The sequence below is a fragment of the Harmonia axyridis genome, chromosome 3 (assembly GCF_914767665.1).
Source record: "Harmonia axyridis chromosome 3, icHarAxyr1.1, whole genome shotgun sequence".
In the NCBI taxonomy this organism is placed as follows: Eukaryota; Metazoa; Arthropoda; class Insecta; order Coleoptera; family Coccinellidae; genus Harmonia; species Harmonia axyridis.
Window position 1 is genome coordinate 63,043,180 of NC_059503.1, and position 22,652 is coordinate 63,065,831.

The window sequence follows — 22,652 nt, forward strand, 5'->3', positions numbered from 1 at the left end:
GCATAGAAATAATCATATTGACGGAAGGACACTGCTCTTGTTATAGAAAGCTCAATTTTTCTGTGTTCATCAACAGTTGAAACCAGAGAAATATTGAGACCCTTAGGTGAAAAGAGGTTTTTGGCCATTTTCTATTATTTATATTGATCCGAATCATACGATGTTATATATTTTTGAAATCAGGAGAAATTAAGCTTTCAGAAAATGGCACAAAAATCTAGTGTTCCCATTTAAAAAAACATAACTTTGGGTCATAGCTTCGTAATTAAAAACCCTTTTGAAAATTCGAGCACGTCACTGGATTCTACGTAAAAAAGTGCCTGTATAATGTTTTAATTTCAGAGCTCTATCATCAGTATTAGCGGAAGTATAACTGTTTTTCGATTTCGCCATTTTTCCAATTTTCGCTTATAACTCGAAAACAAAAGAAGGTGGCCAAAAACGAAAACTACCCTTTTTAGTTTCTCAGAAAAAGAGATCGAGAAGTGGGTATCAGATTTTGTCTATCTCCTCTGGTTCAAAAGTTGTAGTGCTAAAACATCGAAATTTGCCCACCCTGTACACTTCTTGCATTATTTTATTGTCCTTCCACAGTAAACATATAGTATAAATAATTATCTCGTAAGAAGATAATTGTTGTACAGGGTGAGCAAATAAGCGAGGTAAGCGGCTATATCTCAGGATCCACTCATCGTAGAGACTTGCGGTAAACAATTTTACCATTAAAGTGTACAAGAAAACACACTGGAAATTGTTTTGAAGTTCATATCTGCACCGCTAGGGGGCGTAATAGCTATAGTCGAGTAGAAAAATGAATTTCACTCGAAAATGTTTCATATAAAGTTGAAGAAAAAAAATCATCACTGTAATCCTATGAAAATTCTCTATCTTTTTGAATTATTACTTTCGATTTTACGACATCAAATAAGGGTAGGGAAAAAGGAGAAATCTGACTGATTGAAATGCCTGTAACGTCAGTTTGGCTCAACATTTTTGAGCAAATCAGATCTCGTCTAAGAGATAATATCTTGTTGATTGAGGACAAAATATACTCATGATAAATTTGTTTTTGCTGCTTTCGATAGGGGGCGCTAAGTCAGAAGTACATTGTTTTGTTCATTTTACTCCGAAATTTCAAATGTGATAATAGGATGGGGAAGGTCGCAAAGCGACAGTTTCAGGCGTTCTGGAGTTATGGCCGAAAGAAGACACAATTTAGTTTTTCAGTGCATCAGTTGAAGAATATCTTTTTTCGGCCATAACTGCAGAACGCCTGAAGCTATCGCTTTGCGACCTTTTGGGTTTTTCATACAAATTTGATGGGATTTCTGTTTCTGTCAGAACTTAAAGACAAAATTTGGTTTTTCGCCGTGCATCAGTTGAAAAATATCTTCTTTCGGCCATAACTCCAGAACGCCTGAAACTATCGCTTTGCGACCTGCAGGTTTTTTCATGCAAATTTGATGGAATTTCTGTTCCTGTTAAGAAACTCCTATCATTACATTCGAAATTTCGAAGAAAAATGAACAAAAAAATGAACTTATGACTAAGCAGCAAAAACAAATTTATCATTAGTAAACTTATCGTACATCATTTTCCATTGTAACTTTTTTTTGTGTAGGTTTGGGATAACTGCCAGATCGATGTTATCATTTTTAAGGTTTTTAGGTTTGAAATGTGGTACAATATCTAGTTGTTATCAGAAGTGCATGAACAGTTATTTTCCATATTTCTTGAGGGGTACAATCAACAGCTCCTAGTTGAGGAAGACCAAAAATTTACGATGTATTAGACTGGAGAGAATGTGAAGTTGTTTGAATTACATCAATTCCTTATTGGGGAAGCATGAAAACCCCAATCTTTTCCAGAACTAGTCCGAGACCCACATTTTAATTCGAAGACACCTTTTCCGGTCTAGAATTGGCGAAGCATTCGCGATAATAGAATAACAAATGATCTATTTCGCGTTGACGCTAGTCTGCAACGAAATTGTATAAATTTGTTTCCGACTCAGCGCACTCCATTTCCGTTCTGGAGGTTTAATAATGCTAATATTTCATGTTTCGTTGAGTGCAGCCAGTGAAGTTCGAGGCAACAACTTGTGATAAATGAACCGCTAGCTATATTACCTGTTCTTGGAGTTGTTGGAGGTAACAGAAACCTGGATAGACCGCTGAACATTTGAAAATGAACTGCGTATAACTCAGCTTGCTAGGAAAAATGAGTAATGGAATGAGTCAAGGGCGTAGATTTCTTTTATTTGTGAGAAGGGGTAATTGAAAAACGATTCTGTCAGGTACATATCAATCATTTTGTCAAAAATAAATATTTGTACTTGCACTAGAGATGCATTTCGAGTCAAACTACTTTGCGCAAAAAAATTAACACACATTCTGAAAATCTCAATTTTAATGAAAGTTAACTCTACATTGACTTTATAACTTATTTTTTATGTTCTCTCGGGAAGGTTTTGAACGAAACAAGGCACATTAAATGGAAGAAAAATTCAGGATTCCAGCGAATCTTATGTGAAAGAAGAGAAATAAACAATTTTCAAAATACTGGAATGCTGATAAGTGATTTAATACTTGGTTTTTCCACCCCTTGCGCTAATTACAGCTCGGCAACGACGGTTCATACTCAAAATGAGTGATCTTAAAATGTTCTGATCTAATCCTTCTCAGATTTTTCTGAGTTGGATTCCTAAGTCATTAAGAGTAGCTGGATGCTTTTCTGAACTTTTCAGCCTTCTATTGAGGTTGTCCCAAACCTGCTCAGTCGGATTGAGATCTGGAATTCTTGCTGGCCATTCCATTCGAGAGACTTCAACATCTTCAAGGTACTCCTGAACGATGCGCGCACGATGGAGCCTGGCATTATCGTCCATAAAAATGAAAATTTCACCAATGTATGGGGCAAATGGCACTACATGCTGTTCAAGAATGTTCCTTATATACCTATCAGCATTCATAGCTCCATTATCAACGACCACTAGGTCTGTGCGAGCAGTCAAAGATATTCCACCCTATACCATAATCGATCATCCCCCGAAACCAGTAGTATTCAGGAAATTGCACAGAGCATATCTTTCATGTGGACGTCTGTATACAAGAGAACGTCGATCACAATGGTAGAGGCAGAATCTAGACTCATCCGTGAAGAGAACTCTTTCCCAATCAGCCTCTTCCCAATCATATCCATTGGGAAGAGGGCTCTTAAAAACTATGAGAAAAATCTGTAGACGATTTAAAATTAATCAACAAGAAGAAGAAATTAACAGATTTTTTTGATGTTACGGCAGGCGATTCCAAAACAATAAGAATTGGAAAGTGCAAATTATGTAAAATTTAAGTAAATATTATATTAAATGAACGGTATAAAATGCCAATAGTGGAACTTGTTCTTCAACGACAATTGATAAAGAGCCATAAAAAATTGTATGAAGTAGAATTTTCGCAGAAAACAACACCTTCTAGATTAAGTAATATTTGTAGTAGTAACGACCTGAAACGTTGGATCCAAAATTATCAAAATAGTTGGACGGCAGCTTCTTTATTCTTAAAGTTAAAAATATGGGGTTTGTTTTATTGTACTTGTAATATTTATTAGCAGGGGGCTATAGTGCCAGATTTCTTGTTCAAGGCATTCACTCAATTTGTAATAAGTACTGAATTAAGAAATTTTCACGAAGCATTTCGAGGTGATAAGTTGGAGTTGATTGAAAAAAAAATAAATAATGTATGTTTTTTTGCTTCAAATTAATGAAGGTATTTTTCGTAGGTACTTACTATATTCAACATAAATATTTCACCCATTCAAGGTATATCTACTAAATGAATTATATATCAAACTCTTTCAAACTAGTTTGACAATCAGTTTGAATTTCAAAACCTGTAACCATTGCCCGGTTTGATTCGACTTGAATCATTCTACCCAGAAAAATCGACTTGTTTGATTTGATTTCAAGTCAAACTCAAGTCAATCTCAAACATTCAAGTCAATCTTGTGCACCTCTAATATGCACAACAAGGTATCTACATTTCAAAAACAACAACAGAAAAAACATAAATAAAACATGCCTACAAACAATTTAGTGTGGAAGGGAAATATCAATCATAATCATTATCATATCTTGATAAAGTTTATCTTTAGTGTTATTTTTCATGTACCAATTCCAGGAATCTGTTTTTCATACTCGTAAATTTTTGGCATTGTTGGTTGTCAAATCTAAGAATTATTATGAGAATATCTTAATTATTTTCGCGGTAATTTCTTTTTCGGCAACCGTCCGGGAAGTGCTCACTTCCCGGACGCTTTTTCTCTGAGAAAGTAGTATTTCCCGGCCTAGTCCGGAAAGTTCGTACTTCCCGGACTAGGCCGGAAAAGAACCATAGAATCCATAGCAACCGAGATAACGGCTGACAGTTCATATGAAATTAGTTGTCAAAAATTTGCATGTTTTTTGATCGCAATCGCAATAAAATATAGAAAGCTGCAGCGATAGTGTTATTCTACATGGTTGCCGAAAAAATATTGTACGCAACACGTCCGAAAATGGTTTTTTTGGACTCACAGACTTCCAGGACTCGCTTACGCTAGTCCTGGAATTTTGTCTATTCGTCCAAAAAAACCCTATTTTCCGGACTTTTTACGTAAAAGAAATTTAAATACAAATAGACTTTAAAAAGTTTAAAAGCTAATTAAACCAAAATAATCGATTTTAAAATTCTTTCATTTTTTGAAGTGAATAACAAAAAAGAAAAATATCGTTTTTATTGAAAAAAAAAAGTCATCAATCAGTCACGATTTAAACTTTCTAAATATCAATAACTTCAGAAAAACTTTGGAGATAGATACATGATAAATTCGTAAGTATCGTATTGAAAAGATATAACAAATGTTGGTTCCTCTGGAGTGCGGAAATATTTCGAATTACATTCTGCACAACTACACAAATCAAATGAAGAATACCTACCATAAAACATGACAATTACGATAGAGTAATAAAATTTTAACACGAATGTGTCAATTTCTCACGCATATTCTAATAGAAGAAACCGATTTTTTATTATGGTCCAATAAAAACACGCGTAAATTTGAGCACATTCGTTGAATTACGAAATGAAGGATGGATAGAACTTCAGTATATAAGAGCTCGGTGATTTTTTTGAAACAGTATATTCGTTTTCCTTCATCGAAGCAAACTAACCATCTATTATTCATCATGATGTCCAAGGTAAGAAATTTCAATTCTTTATAATTTGTAGTTTTTTCGTTTCGATCTAAAGATTTTTTTTGATGAAATGTTACAAAATCATGATTCGGATTCACTTGGAAAGTTATATTCCCATATAGAACACTAGAACAGCTTATCTGTTTCGATGAAATCATTGCGGAAAATTTGAATGTAATTCTAAGTTTCATTTTTTTTTCGTATTCCTTTCTTTTTAGACTTCGAAATGATATTTCATGAAATTGATTAGTATTATATCGCAAATCAATATGAGAACCATGAAGCAGACACTATTATTCCCAGAAGCTTGCTAAAAGTAGACATGAAATTCAAAGTTTCATGTTCTCTTGGAATAGAAACTATTAGTTCCGATCAAAATAAAAATCAATACTTCAGTATTTCAATAATAAATAATCTCATTATAACTCATTTTTGCCGTTTTCTAAAATATCATATCTGCTTCATCTAATACCAATGCTTCAAAATTTCCTATTATAGGTACATAGCAAGAGATCAATCTGTAGTTTGTCAATTTTCCAAACATAAAGCTCCACAAAACTGAGTATGTTATAGTGTTGATCGTTTTCTTCTCAAATATACAACACAGTTAAAAGTCGACTAATATTTTAATCAATTATGTTTTTCTTTGATAATTAGTTGAGATCATATCTGAGTTGAATATAATATGATATTTTGAAGATTTTCATTCAGAAACAATTGAAGATATATTTGAATCCGAATACAAATATTTATTTCTTAGAAGATGATAAGTATTTGGAGAATAAATATAAAAGAAGAAAGCGGGGAAAGCATTGAAGTGAAATCAGAGAATTTTGCGCGATTGTTCAAATTTGTATTGAAATAATATTCTTTCGCACAGTCTTGAAATTTATATTTCACAATAAATTAGAACATTCATGCTCAATTCCATATATAATATTGGAGAAATTGTTGGAATTAAATATCCCACGCAATCATTTGATGAATTACACCCATTCATGAATCTAAAATCTGAAGTTTGAAATCTTTTTGGTTTGTCTTGTTTTCAAAATATGTTTGGGAATCGTATATTTTCAAGATATATCGAATTTTCTATCGGCACCGAATCAAAGAAGAAAAACACTATGCATTTCAATTAGTCAAATAATTGATCAAATTCGAATATCCGTGTTTCGAAAGATAATCTTTGGTTTGAGGCTTAAAAAACTCAATTCATTTCCACGAACAACATATCATGGATTCAAATTTTATGACTACTCTCGGTGCAAATTATAAAATAACAAATATTTGAGCAGAATAGATACAAATTTTCTCAAAATTGAATTGAATAATATAAAGGGTGTTTTTTTTTAGAGCTATAGAACTTTAAATTGCAATAAACCAACGATGGATTATTCGATTGAAATGAATTTTATTTATCCGCAAGATAATCTTGTGGCATTACATTTTAAATTTGATTTCTGACATATGGCCGCCACGGCTGGTTCGGATGTAGTCCAATCTGGACGTCCAATTTTCGATGACTTTTTCCAACATTTGTAGCCGTCTATCGGCAATAACACGGCGAATGTTGTCTTCCAAATGGTCAAGGATTTGTGGCTTATCCGCGTAGACCAATGACTTTACATAACCCCACAGAAAGTAGTCTAGCGGTGTTAAATCACAAGATCTTGGAGGCCAATTCACAGGTCCAAAACGGGAAAGTAGGCGGTCACCAAACGTTTCTTTCAATAAATCGATATTGGCACGAGCTGTGTGACATGTTGCGCCGTCTTGTTGGAACCACAGCTCCTGGACATCATGGTTGTTCAATTAAGGAATGAAAAAGTTAGTAATCATGGCTCTATACCGATCACCATTGACTGTAACGTTCTGGCTATCATCGTTTTTGAAGAAGTACGCACCAATGCTTCCACCAGCCCATAAAGCGCACCAAACAGTCAGTTTTTTTGGATGTAACGGTGTTTCGACACACACTTGAGGATTTGCTTCACTCCAAATGCGGCAATTTTGTTTATTGACGTAGCCATTCAACCAGAAGTGCGCTTCATCGCTAAACAAAATTCGCTTATGAAAATCGAGAACAACGGCAATCTCATTTTGGGCCCATTCGACGAATCTACGCCATCTTGAACAGTAATGCCAACTTAAAGTTATATACTTAGAAAAAAAAACACCCTATATACAGGGTGAGTCTTTGACTTGTACATATATTTTAACCCAAGATTCCTGAGGTCAAAAGAAACACTTTTTTCCTTTACCATTTTTTCCGATTCGGCCCGGTTAAAAAGATACAGGCTGTTGAAAATCGTTAAAAAAATGTGATTTTCGGCTATATCTCGTAAATGGTTGTATCGAAGGAAATTATTTTTGAAATATAGCTTTTTTTTGATGTGATACATCTTATTCGATTACAAGATTCCATACACATTCTTCTGTTTCTTTATTATGAACATTACATCACATAAAAATACCAGAAATTCGAAGAATCTAACTCTTAAGAGTAATTTGAATGTTCATTGAAGAATATTTGGCTAATTTGAAAAATAAAAGTATTCTTCATGTTTTCTCGTACAAAGCGCCGTTTTCGAATAACTTGATCTTAAAAAAAAAAAATTATCTGTGAAATTCAAAAAATTGGGTACTTTGGCTGAATGCAACTCTGTTCTGTTGTGGAAAAAAAACCACAGAAATGAATATTTACTATGATGTCACGTCTCAGATTTTAGAATTGAAGTACCTACTAGCCAACTTAGTTTGAAAATGAAGTTTTAAAAGTGAATAAGCTCACCTCAACTCCTCGATTTGATTACAAATTACTGAGCTTTGGCACAGCTCTGATAATAAGAAGATACTTCACTAAAATCAACATTCTTTTTGAAGAGTCCAGATTATTCATAAAGCCATTGTTTAAAAAACTTTTCACAAAATAGTCCCATTATAATGACAACAATCAATATCCCACTAAAGACTGCTGCTATCGAACAATACTGTATTCTTCTTCGGCTCATTCAAACTCACATCGAAACATACCACTAGGACTAGGTACATACTAGACAAATTTTCATTTGTTTGAATACTTTTATTGTTTTGCTATTCCATAAATTCATCCTAAGAGCATATGATTGACATACTTCCAAGAGGGCCATAATTGTTTTAATGTGAAAACAAATTAGGTGAGTTGAAAGAAACTGGATATTCTATTGTGGATATTTAAATTGAATACTTCTCATTTATTTTCAATTCCAAAATCAAGATGAATTAAGTAGTAAAGTTGGCTATAATGTAGGTACACATTAAGAACAAATTTGATTACAAGTGGAGTCTAACATTTTCCATTGATTACAGAGCCAGAATATTTTACATATTTCCATATTTTCATACTGATGGCTTCAAAAATATTGATGCATTTCAATATTTTTATGAGATAGTTGGAACAAATCAAATGCTTCATTTCATAACAAATATCTTATAACAATAACAGTGGAAACTGTTAATGAGAATTTTAGGTTAGAACATAGAACTGCTGTGTTTATATTTGGCATCACTCGAAATTTGAAATTCAAACTTAAAACCACAGATTACTATAGTCTGTGTTAAAACTTTCATAGATGAATATTATTGATTTGAGATTTTAAGGTTAAATGCCAATTCTTGTTAACAACGATATCATATAAATGAAATATAATGAATGAATGGATATGAGTATCAGAGCTAATATGGGTGGTAGCGAGCTCAATTCGTTATAATTATCGAAAATGAAATAGAAATCAAGAGAAGAATATTTAATCTTTAGCGTCAACGAAATTGGAATAACTCATTTATTTTATTATAAACACTACTTTGTTCAACAAATGGAATGTTAAACGTGAGTTTATGATGGTTTTTCTAATTTAGTAGCTTATTTCCAAGGTTCAAAAGGTGTATCTTATGCTTGAGAAAACTTCAGTGTTCCGGTTTTCAGGGGTGAATTAGCTCATTTTGAAAATTTAAAATGGCTATATCTTTTTAACAGGGCCGAATCGGAAAAAATGGTAAATGAAAAAAGTATTTCTTTTGACCTCAGGAACCTTCGGTTAAAATATATGTACAAGTCAAAGACTCACCCTGTATAAAGATATAACTTTCTTCCAGATATATAACAGTGGAGTGAAATATTCTTATCTTGTCTTGCTGATAACTACATACAAATATTCGTTTACAATTTTTCAGGCCCTCATCTGTTTCGCTCTCGTCGTAGCCCTATTCGGCTTCAGCATTGCCCAAGTATTGCCTGGCGCTGCCGGTCCAGGTGGTCTTCCAGGAGCAGTCCCCGGAGTCAACCCATACAATCCATACAACCCTTATAACCCTTACCAACAATACCCTCAACAATTCTACCCAGGACAACAGGCTTATCCCGGACAACCTGGATTCCCCGCACAAGGAGTTCCCGGACGTTTCTGAAATCAGTCAAGAAACTTCAAACCGGAATGATTCGATAAAACCCAAGATTTATAATGACCAACTGAACGATAGCGCTGCAGAAAAAAAATTTCGCAAATATCCATAATAACTTTTCAAATAAATTTCTATGTGTTACAATAAACTATTATGATATTGCAGTAACTGTTTATTTTTTCGCTTCTCCTGTTTGGTACCCCACAACAACGAAAAACTAGAAAAAATGACCAACTTGGCGTCGTAAGCTTTGGAGCGCTCGTCCATTCATTTATCAGCTCATTACACCCTTGGAGACCATATGACTAAATAATAACTGTTTATCGATTGGGCGAGTATCATAAATTTACACTAGCTGAATGAATCTCCTTATCCACCCGATAAGCCCATTTTACACTAGTATAATTGGTAGTAGAGTACTTATTATTTCTCTACTTAAATGAGGTAAACCGGTTGTGCTAGTTACAGATAGATGCAGGGAAGAGTGAAGTGTAGTACGTGTGAAATAGTGCATTGGACTATCCTAATCCTACTTCCACAATCTTACTGTACTCTACCGGTTTGTTTGTTGACTATACAAATTCAAACAAAGTTTCGTTTTAGCAAAAAATAGTGTTTCTTAATAGCAGCTACTGTGCTTCAGCCTTTGAAAATCTTTTCAAACTAGGAAAAAACATGAACATAACTGCTCTACTTAATTGATAATACTGGAGTATTAAAAAAATCTATGTTAGTGAACTCTACTATCAATTATACCAATGCAATCCATACTATAGCACGCATGGAACATAATATGTAGTAACAAGAAATCCATTATTTCTGTATAAACACCAAACTCTAATTGCCATTTTGTTCGATGACTTGTTCCCAATTCGAAGCTAATATCATTATGCCTCTTCCATAGAAGCCCTCGTTCCTATTGGCAAAAAATTTGGATAGTCGATTTTTACAAACCTCTGTTGAAGCGTATTCTGTACCAGCAAAATTGTTCGCCATGGAGAGGAAAAGATGGTTATCACTTGGTGCAAGGTCCGGAGTTGGATGCATAACAAACCAACCAAGCTTTCGGAGCTTCTGGCGAGTCACTATCGATGTGTGTGGCCTAACGTTGTCATGATGAAATACCATTCCTCTCCCATTGCCAAAAGCTGGCCGCTTTTGAACGATTGAATTTTTGACATTACAGTTCCGAGTTAACAGTTATAACGTAGAGGAACAGCTCATGGTAGATAAACACTCAGCAAAACCTTCCTGGCCGTCAATTCTATCTTGGCCATCGTTTTTGCCTGCTCACCGCTTTTTCGACCATTTTCTCTTGACGAGTTCGTGATGATCCACTGTTCATCATCAGTCACCAGTCGATTAAAAAATGGGTTAATTTTGTTGCTGTTCAACGGTGATTCGTAGATGGAAATTCGGTGCATGAGTTTTTTTGCGTTAACTCATGTGGTACCCATATATCGTGCTTCTTCACGAGACCAGCCTTACGTGAATTATTTCAAACGGTTTTTTTGTGCAATCTTCAGCTCTTGGGCAATCGAAGCAGTACGAACATGACGGTCAGACTCGAGAATGTCCATGATGTTAGTTATCGATATTTTTGACGAATGGTCTTCCATTGAGTGGTGCATCGAATTACCGAAACGGGATCGACGAAAACATAATTGCGCGTGATTGGCTGTTACAGTATAAGGATCATAAACACTATTTACATTTTCAGCCGCCTAGCTTGCCTTTTCGTCTTAATCGAAAAAAACTGTAAAATATAGTGTATTTTCTCTTTACTAGTGTTCATCTTTGACGCGCGCTCAAACAAACTGGGTCAACTAATAACAAAACTCTCAGAAAGTGTCTGAAATAAGGAATCTCATCTTAGATAGCTAACTACTATACTACACCTAATACTTCTTCTTCTTCTACAACAGCCTGTCTGCATCCACTCCTGGACATAGGCCTCCCCCTGAATTTTCCAATTTTCCCTATCTATCACCTAATACTACACTCGACTAATCCATTCCCACTTGTGGAATCTGACTTTACTCTATAGTTTTCTTTTATAGTTTGTTTGTTGACTCTACCAATGCGAACAAATACAAGATTGATTTAAGCAGAGGTTAGTGTTCCTTTCTAACGGCTTGTGAGTCACTCATCAAATTTTTAAATCGAAAACCAAACATTTTATATTGTTCTGGCTCTTCCCAAGCCATTTCTCTCAAAATATTAGCTTATGTTTCCAATGCATCTCGTTCCTTAATCCAATCTTTTACCTAAATTATTTTTTCTTTCTAGTGCAGCTGCCTAACCTGCGTTTTAATTTTAACGCACGTTAAATCGAAATATCTTTTCAAATTACTAGCTAACAGTTATTCTACCAAAATTAGCATAGTAGAATATCACAGACAAAAATGTTGCTACTGAATTCTAACTTATTATATAAATGTAAACCAGGCTACATCATGTTGCAAACACAGAGAGAAGGCGAGATTTTTAAATACAAGAAATTTCACTTTTGCTGCATTAAGTGCTTTCCTCGAATTTATATTTAAAAAGTTTTATTCAAAGATTCACGATCGTACCTACATTACAATAGTGGCCACTCTGTATGAGGAAATTTCTAAATACTTTTTTTTTCGATAAATTCATGAAACTGAATATTATTGATTCGTTAATCAAACAATTCATTATAATTACATACAGTTTTCAGTGACAGCAATAAATGTTTTTCGTTTTAAATTCACTCCCTTTTAAGTACTCTTCAATCGTTTAGCGATTAATTTCATTTAATTGGTTTCGGCCTACCATCCCTCTAACAACACTGTCTGCTATTTTACTACCTTGGTTAATGAACAACGTTTAGTAATTAGGTTCTCTGAAATTAATGACATGTTACAGGAAAATGAGGGGTCACAGTGGATAATCTATCATCCAGAAACGGGGAGTATAAATGATCTGCGGAGAATATTCCACCTATCCGACAATTTTGTGGGCTACAATAAAATTTATAAATCACTCGCCTCGCTTTGCGGCTCGGCAAAATAAAACTATACCGCCCTGCTTTGGCTAATTTATATGATATTTTTTAAACGAGCCTCTGCTATTTATCTCAGGCAGCTTTTCAATCAATTCCTTATGAAATCTCATTGGTCAATTCAATATCTTGAAGGTGTAAAAAGTCTCTTTTTTTAACTGACTTTGCGCCCCTACAATTTGGCGCCCCGGCAAAATGTCCGGTATGCCGCTCCTGGCGGCGGCCCTGCCCTGCACTTCGGAATAGGCTCTCACATAACCTTTTTCTTATAACTAGAGGACCTCAGCCATTGAGATAAATGCTTCACTGAAGCGTTGGGATAAGCAGATAAAGAACAACGTTTGAGCACATCTAATTGGCCATTTCAATGCCTCATATTTAGTTTGAAATTCCAGAAGTACGGGACTTTGTTAAGAGTCGCTATGAAGTTTACAATCCTCAAAAGTATGTAGGTTCGTTATAATCAGCCAACTATCAGATGAAGGCCTTACACGAGCAAAAGATTCAGGCGTAGCAAATTGTTGAACATGAAGGGTGTTTTTTTTAGAGCTATAGAACTTTAAATTGCAATAAAACAACGATGGAATATTCGATTGACATGAATTTTATTTATCCGCAAGATAATCTTGTTGCATTACATTTTAAATATGATTTCTGGCATATGACCGTCACGGCTGGCTCGGATGTAGTCCAATCTAGACGTCCAATTTTCGATGACTTTTTTTATCGGCAATAACTCGGCGAATGTTGTCTTCCAAATGGTCAAGGGTTTGTAGCTTATCCGCATAGACCAATGACTTTACATAGCCCCACAAAAAGTAGTCTAGCGGTGTTAAATCACAAGATCTTGGAGGCCAATTCACAGGTCCAAAACGTGAAATTAGGCGGTCACCAAACGTGTCTTTCAATAAATCGATTGTGGCACGAGCTGTGCGACATGTTGCGCCGTCTTGTTGGAACCACAGCTCATGGTCGTTCAATTCAGGAATGACAAAGTTAGTAATCATGGCTCTATAGCGATCACACGACTGTAACGTTCTGGCCATCATCATTTTTGAAGAAGTACGGACCAATGATTCCACCAGCTGATGAAGCGCACCAAACAGTCAGTTATTCTGGATGTAACGGTGTTTCGACATACACTTGAGGACTAGCTTCACTCCAAATGCGGCAGTTTTGTTTGTTGACGTAGCCATTCAACCAGAAGTGCGCTTCATCGCTAAACAAAATAAAATGGACTAAAAAAAAATCGCTTATGAAAATCGGGAACAACGGCTATCTCATTTTGGGCCCATTCGACGAATCTACGCCTTACTTGATGATCGTTTGGCTTCAATTCTAGCACGAGTTGGATTTTGTAAACACACAAACCAAGATCCTTCCAAAAAATCTGCCATAAAGTGGATGGACTCAGATCCAATTCCTGTGCTCCATGGCGGATAGACTCATTCGGGTCTTCCGCAATGCTACGCTCTACAGCAGCAACAGCTTTTTCTGTACGGCGTCTCTGGGGATGCGAGTTATCAATAAGAGTAAACGTGGTGCGAAAACGTTCCATGGTTAATCGAATTAACTGCTCTGATGGACGATTTTGTCGACGATAAAATGGACGTAGTGCGCGATACGTATTCCGCACAGAACCATTATTTTCGAAATAAAATTGCACTATTTGCAAGCGTTGTTCAGTCGTAAGTCTATTCATGATAAATTGCCAAACCAAACTGGGAATAAATCACTTGACAGCTTTTAAGTCGGTCGTTATCTTGAACAGTAATGCCAACTTAAAGTTATGTACCTCAAAAAAAAAAACACCCATTACTTCAACACAGTTTACCATCATAGTTTAATCCAAGATCTTTTTGACGTATGTTAGGTACAGTTCGAGAGATGCAGGAAGTGAAAAATGTTTGTCTAATTTCTACTACTTTGCGAATTGCTAGTGTCCAGTGGATACAGGATCTGTTGGATTAACCGATGAAACAGCGCCATTTTCATGATCGGTATCGATTTGGACTGGTGTGTCGTATCACGATCAGATAACAATTAATTGGCTGCTTGCTGCCGAATTAAGCGTGAAATTCAACCAGAACTCACTGGTCGAAACTCAATTATCGATCTGAAATTTGCCATGAAAGCCGGTGCAATTACTACTGGAATATAACTTCCAGAGAAGCAAATTGTGATTGCATTCGAGTATACAAAGTGAATTACTGTCGTTTATTGTTTGCTAATCAGATACGAGTGTGATTAAAAAAATACATTATCATAAAAAAGCTCTTGTTCTCTCTGGTGTATTTTTCGTTGTTTCCAATTTTTTCCACTCGGAGCGAAAAATCTACGTAAATCCAAGAAAACATTTTTACTCGTCAGTTGATTATATGTAAGCTTAGTTGATCGATCGTCTAGAGGTATGATTCGATTACCTGGCCTTTCGTCTTCTTCTCCGTGACTTTGTTCGGGTTTGTAATCATTAAACTGTTTTTAATTATTCACATATATTTACAAAGCCACAATTACAGTACAAACACAGTTCATGCGGTACTGAATTTCGTCTTAAACACGAGTGTTAATTACTCGAGTCGTCTTCGATATTTTACGTCTTTGTCTTATTACAAGTTACGGTCGTCTCGTCTTTGATTCGTTCGCGACTCGTCTTAATCTAGTCCGCGAACCGTCTTTTCGTCTTACGTCTTAAGTTTCAACCGATTGAACTTACTCTTACTTCGACTTAGACCGAACTTGAACCTTACTCGTCTTCGACTTAACTTGAACTGACTCTCCACTCGAACTTACTTCGTCCCCTGACCGCAACTTACCCCGTCCACTCTGAATATCCTTCTCTCCTTCTGGCTTGACCACACCCTTAGGGAAAGTACCATCCCCTAGTGCAATAAGATCTTAGCCGTACCGCCCACAAAGATCTTCGCGGATTCCTGGAAATCGAATATTCTCGAAGGACTAGAACCTGATACCCAGATGTGACACATCTGGTACAACCGTGTTGTCTTTAAACTCTCCCAACCCCCCAGTAAATCTCTTCAAGATTTACAACTCCATGACATATCTTCGACACCTCGAAGAATTACACATCCTTTTCACATTATATGTACAATAACAATTCGTTCCCTGTAAATTCATTCAAACTGTCATGCTCTCGACACTTGAAGAAACTAATAGGTCTTCAAGCGTCCTGTTGACCATCTCAATTATTTACAAGGAACAATAACTGGTTCCTACATATATACTTTATTTCGTTTTCGTTCAATTTGAGTAGATGTGTTTATAATTTGACATTGACTCGTTTCAAAATTGGCAGAGTTCCCCCCTTTTTTTTATAAATTTCGATTTAAAAAAAATGGTTACAAATGAATCAATCAAAGTTTTGCCAATAGGCAATAATAAAAATAATTGTAGCTAACAATAGTTAGATACAATTATTTTTCATCTTTATGGTGGATCCCAAATACCGTAATGGTAAAAGTATTCATCTTTTGATGTCTTCAAATGAGTGGAACGGCTGACGAGTTAGACCATGTGCCATCGACCGGAACAAGTAATAAACTCACGGGGCAATGTCAGGGGAATACGGCGGGAAGGCTAGGACCAACCATTTGAGCGTTTTCAGTTTAGATGCGAGTCTAAAGAGGAAATTATACCATTCTGTCGGGATGCTCCCTGCCGTTGTTACACAGCGCGCGTTAATGGCATTATTCTAGTCATATAGGCGGCCCCAAATTGGCATACACGCGTGCAATGTAAGTATGATAAATATGTCCCACATCCATGCGTGTCATTGATCGTCAACACACAGACCAGACTTGTTTGTCAAACATGTCAGTCTGAATATGAACGATGAATGAAGAAGAGCAGTTTTCGTTATTATCAGTGGTTCACGCTGCTACCACCTGAAAGAATGAAGAAAATGGTTGAAAGACTGGCGTCTTCAACGTGAACCATTTAACCATATAAAGCTATTAGCTGAATTATGTTTACAGTCTACATATTTAAGAATGAATGAAACAAATAACATCGCTTCTCTGAAATTGATAACACTGTTAAATGTTGAATGAAAAAAATAAAACAATTCTGGGAACTGCCACATCACCATACCAGCAATTAACAGCCTTAAGATGTATTCAGATAGATTTACATCGATATCTCCTCAATATTTGGCAAACATTATACTTGAGACTCAAGAATTGCCTCTGTATATTTTCTAAACCTCTGATGTGTGCATTATACCCAGGGCTCCAGACTACGGATCCATCCTCAAACTTTCACATCACAAGCGCATTTAATAAAACAAAATATATCCCTGTATCCCGGAACAATCCTGAATTTATCATTATGAAACCTACAGTATTGAAGCCACCAGAAACAAGAGAACGCACATCAGGCGTGAAGCAAAGTTTTTGGTCGAACAGAAAGCCAAGGTCTCTGCACCAATCATCAAGCCAATCTATGTCACCCTGGAGATTCCAGCAATCCTCAACACACTGAATTCGACGAATGACTTGCAATCATCAACATTAATCAAAGTTTGGGAAATAAATGTGAACAAATATCATTTAGGAAGACTATAAATAGTAGTGGACCCACTATAGATTCCTTGGGAACACCAGAAGACTCAACGAATTTAGCCGATCTGTAACCCAAATATCGAACACATAGTCGCCTATTCGTAAGGTAAGATTAAAAACAGAAAAAAAGAAATTTCGGTCAATCCAAAAGAGGATAGTTGTCTAAGGAGTATACCATGGTCTAGTCGGTCAAACGCTGTAGAGCAGTCTGTATAAATTACATCATCTTGAGAAGAATCCCATATGGCGTCCATAAGAAAAAAAATTGATTATCGCGTCTCTGAAACAATGGATAATAGACAAAATCTGACGACACCATTAAAATCGATATTTTGGGAAATGGCTACAAACCGAATTTCGTGAATGTATCCCCAGAAACAAATGAGTTATACGGAAAAAAAGAAAATGTCGATTTTTAGTTTTTTCCAGATATCTCGAGAAGCATTGGAGATATTTCAACACCAACACACTAATCCCTAAAATGAACTTTTTTGTAATTTAATCCACCCTGCATCTCTAACTGTTCTCGATATCCCTGTAGGACTCCTCCAAATAGTCCTAACTCTGAATATACATTTCTAGTGACTCGCTGCTAGTTCAGCCAAGTCACCAATAGCACGCTGAAATTGTTAGTTCACGTTAGAATAGTAGAAAGTTGTTAACACCAACACACTAATCCCTGAATAACGCAACTTTTTCGTGATTTAAGCCACCCTATATTTCTAACGTATTTCGATATCCCTAGAGGTGCCCTCTAAATAGTTGTAACCCTGTATAATAGATCCGAATGATCGATCGGGTCGGAATTTTTGATCCGTTCTAGCGCATTCTTGTCTACATTATGGTAAACACAATAATATGACACTTTGTTTTATTATTGATGTCCAAAATGAAATACATCGCTTCTATTTCACTAAAACGTTCGAATGTTCAAGATTCACAGAGCTTTGAAATTTCTCTCATCATCTCAATATCCCGCAGAGTATCTCAAACCCTCAGGCGATTGCAACTACTTGATGATCTCTTTAAAGTTTTCGTTCTTCGCATTCCTCCTGGAGGCAATGAGGGAATTGAATTCAAGATATATTGATTTCTGTATTTAGTTCGGACAGGACAGAGCAAATATTGCGAAATAAAATCATATATCGAAATATTCTCCTATAAACTCCAGTAGATCTAGGCTCAGGCTCCTCCCAAGCCTCCAAGCTTTCAACCAGACCATATAGACATAATATTTACACGTGCCAATGGAACATCGAAACCAAAATGAACATGATTAAACTTGCATTCAGCATATAATCTCGTTCGCGGTGATAAACCGGATAGTGATATTGAGCGTAAATGCCCTAAGATCGGTGATGCCTATTCATAATCAACAGCGTGCTCTCTAATTATAGCGGAAACTTCGTTAAAATTTGCATTGAAATTCATACATCCGGCGCTTAACATAATAGGTACGGGGATCAATTAAATAGTTTATATATGGCTTGCATGCACTTGATAATACGACGATATGGGTGGTTTAATGAACGTTTTATGGTTTGACCCCATCACGGCTCTGATATTGGTGGAGCGTTGGTACATGGCGTAATTAAATTCATTTCAGATTCAGCTCCTGTATCATTGATGGAGAAATTTAGTATATCCAGAGTCACTTGAACTAGTCCCATAAAAATTATTGTCCAGATGTCCCTTTAAAACAATACCGCGACCGTCATAATATACCCTAGGCCTATACTTTTCGGCCTATAAAACACGTTGATTTCACGTTTTCTGCTAACTTTAAAATCACGTATCCATTCATACTTATACTTATTTCTTTTAAAAGACCACTTAAACTTTTTTTGAGTCAAATGGTTGATACTGAGTGATAGTGGAATATTCGTTTCAACTACGATGAACTCTCCGATGAAGATACCATCTCATTCTCATTACGTCTATCATCTTTACTTATTTCTACATTATCAAGCAATTTCTCCATTGTCTCAGAAACTTGCAACAAATTTTTCATTCTCGAGAAAATCGTTCGAATCAAAAACAAAATTGGTCAGAAATTGTCTCTAAACCGATAATTTCGATAACATTTCTATACATGTATCTCAAAAGATGTTCCGATAAGATATTTGAAAAGCTCGTGAGAAATATTGATGATTTTAATTCACACATTCACTTACGCGGTTGTTTTCTATATTATATATACATTTGTAGTGACTTTGCTAGTCCAGCAAAGTTACCACTAACACGCTGAAATTGTCTGTTCACGTTAGAATACTGAAGCTAAGCAGCGCTGAGCGCAGTTAGAACATGGATTGGTGACTGTAAGGAGCACCGCATGCTGTAAGCTTCAAATTTATTTCCTTGAAGAAAAATCCTCTGCTATAGAAATGGGGAAATTAGGAACACCGCATTCTGTAAGCTCTAAATTCATTTCCTTCAGGCTAAGGCCTCCGCTATAGAAATGAAAGGTGTATTTGGCAGAGATCACTAAGTGCAAAACTGACAATTCTATCATTGATCTCAGGATGAAACAACGCATTCCTTAAAAAAAAAATTGAGCTCGTCTCGCCAGAGAATTTATTCGGGATGTACCAGAAATATAACAAGAATAGTGCGAAGTTTTTGTTGAATCATAAAAAACCGTAGTTGTTGTTGGTTAGAAACAACGTTCAATATTGATATAATACAATACTTCGAGCGAATAAATATTATTTTCGGCAAAATTTCTACTGATAATAAACGGTTGGTTATCCAACCATTTATAACAATGTACCTGTGCCCATTGGGTTATGTCCAGCACTGAACGCAGAGAGCTGAATGATAATGATATATTACTATCATTCGATACAGAGCTTACAATGGCCTTCAGAAAAATAGAGAGAAATATTGATTTCAGAAACTTCATTTGGATATCTTACTCGTTTAGTTTGTAGAGCTTACAAAGTAACTAAAGTAAACTAAGCAAAGCGAACTTTCGCTTGGGCTAAGATCCATTAGCACTGTTTAGTTTAAAAATTTTATTCATATATCAATTATTATATTGATTTAACAATGTATTTTCTCAACCACTTCAGTTGAAGAATTCGGTCAGTGTATTTCCATGAACATACTGGCCTTGTATAATCGAAATATTCGGGCTTCCTTTAAGTGACTTTGGATATACTATACCTACTCATCAGTTATCTGCCACTGGGCATGGTACTATGATCCCTTGCCCTCCAACCAAAAATAAGGCTTCAACAGTGTCTTATTCCACTCACCATGTATCACTAGGCCTATTCCGGGTTTATATCATGTCAATTTTTGGGTTGATTTCTGACAGATCTCTGGTACGATCACACTAAGCTATTTTGACGATTGTATCAGGTATTATTATAAAACTTTGAGTTTTTCCGTTATTGAGAAGTGTATTATTTCTTTTTTTTTTTTTTTTTTTATTTAATGGATTCGGTCCTTACTTGGCGGAAATTCATTATAAATAAAATAAAACGAAGTAATTTCCACTATGTTATTTAATTGTTAGCAACAATTGTTTCGTTCATCAGTTCAGAAATGTAGCCTGATGAAGCCACAGTGTGGCGAAACAATTGTTGCTAACAATTAAATAACATAGTGGAAATTACTTCGTTTTATTTTATTTATTATTTCTTTCATAAGTTCCGAGTTTGATATGGCGACAATACTATTTCCTTTATTAACGCGAATAAAAACTAAATTATTTCTGTTGCTTCTTATTATAATTGACCATTTTTTTTTTTTTTTTAAACATATTGACCAAAAAATTGTCAAGTCAATTGCTTTTCTCATTTTTCTAAAACTTTTTCATGAGAAAATTTAGCTGACCCACTATAATATTTCCGTATCACTCTTCTGTATCAATATATCAGTGTTCTCAACTAACGCATCTCTCCAAAAATCGGTGCTCTTGAAAGCTCTCACCCTCTTTTCTCTTCTACTTACATCAAAACCCCTCACAAATAAGATCATTTATCAAATTGGCTTCAAAGAATAATATGATCCCAAAACTTCCGCATGTAATTCGATATCGTTCAATAATTGCAACTGACTCAGGTGTGCTCCATCATTCACAAGAAGCATTCAGGAAATTGAAGTTGAGCAGAAGATAACACGATTTGTCCTTAACGGATGCTATCGAGCATTATATCACATCCAAAGAGTGGATTTTGTTAAATGAGATGGACAAACGATGTTGAAATGAAAACTATTTGATTAATCACTATTCAGATTCAGCGAAATGAATTGTGAGGCAATAGGTAAAAAAAAATCAAATATCCAATTCTCAATGAAATTTCATATTTAGTACCTGAAGTGATGGAATACAATAAAAATTGTAACTTTATTCATTTTTGATCCCGCTAGGCCATACAATAGTAATAAGGAAAAACAGAGGCAGAAATAAACTCATTAGTGTTTAGAAGAATATAAAACTAACAAATTATATATTGAGATATAAAATAGTAATCCTTCCTCAATAATATTCTTTTGATGTATCTTAAATTAGATGAAATTTCAAGTTTCATTATATTTTGGCAAATGATTGTATACTCTTGGTCGAAGGCTAATACTCAAATCTAGTTGTTTCATTTGCTCGCACACCTAGATCATTTGTTTTTCTAGTTGAATTTTGATGAACTATAGTTCGTGTGAGAACAATTTGAAAAAGATATCGATATCGATAATTAGCCATGTTATGAATTGATACAACAATTCCCCTTTTGAATATTGTCGGAAACTGGCCTATAAAAACTGAAGGATCAGAATATAAAATGCTCAGAAATAGTCGCTACTCTCTGAAATACATTACATTCTGAGTTCTTGATATTGTATCAATGCCTGTACTTTTCATTTTTCAATATTTGGATTATTTCGAAATCTTATTTTTTTGTGAGAGGCTAAAAAAGAGGTTTGAATTTATAATTTTAAATGTTGTACATGAAATGGATAAGTTTTTTCCCAATGTTCAATGTTGAATGATTTCGCTATAGTGTTAGAATTTGTACATAAGTTTCCACTTTACATTTTACGTTTATATATGAGCACAAGGAACTATTTGAAGATCACCTAAATATGAACTCGAATAGGCGATTCAAAACCTATATTTATCCAAAGCAAAAAGTCAGGGAAGGTGATAATTGGCTCAGAGATGATCCGGTTAAGTTGAAACATGACGACACAAGTGCCTACTTGTGTACTTTCGGAAGACCAATAAATGGGCAAGTAGAAGTTGTGGGCATGAGCTCTTCTACAGGCCCAGTGCACTGGCAAGCCATGGAGGGTGTCTTTTTACACAATCCAGATATATCGGCATCCCATCATGTTCATACCGAACTTTAAGTTCAAGTCCTATTTTGTA

At 35.3% G+C, this 22,652-nt stretch overlaps 2 protein-coding genes across 7 annotated transcripts in view; one reads left to right on the plus strand and one right to left on the minus strand.

Annotated features, from left to right (window-relative positions):
- Positions 1–22,652, minus strand: part of LOC123676653 (synaptotagmin-7) — a 317,805-nt gene that overhangs the window by 269,931 nt on the left and 25,222 nt on the right. The gene's annotated exons all lie outside the window — the stretch shown is intronic.
- LOC123676655 lies at positions 5,100–9,837 on the plus strand. The gene is made up of 2 exons (XM_045612752.1): positions 5,100–5,236; positions 9,446–9,837. The coding sequence occupies exons 1-2, from the start codon at positions 5,129–5,131 to the stop codon at positions 9,677–9,679; spliced, it is 342 nt and encodes a 113-aa protein (XP_045468708.1). The 5' UTR covers positions 5,100–5,128; the 3' UTR covers positions 9,680–9,837.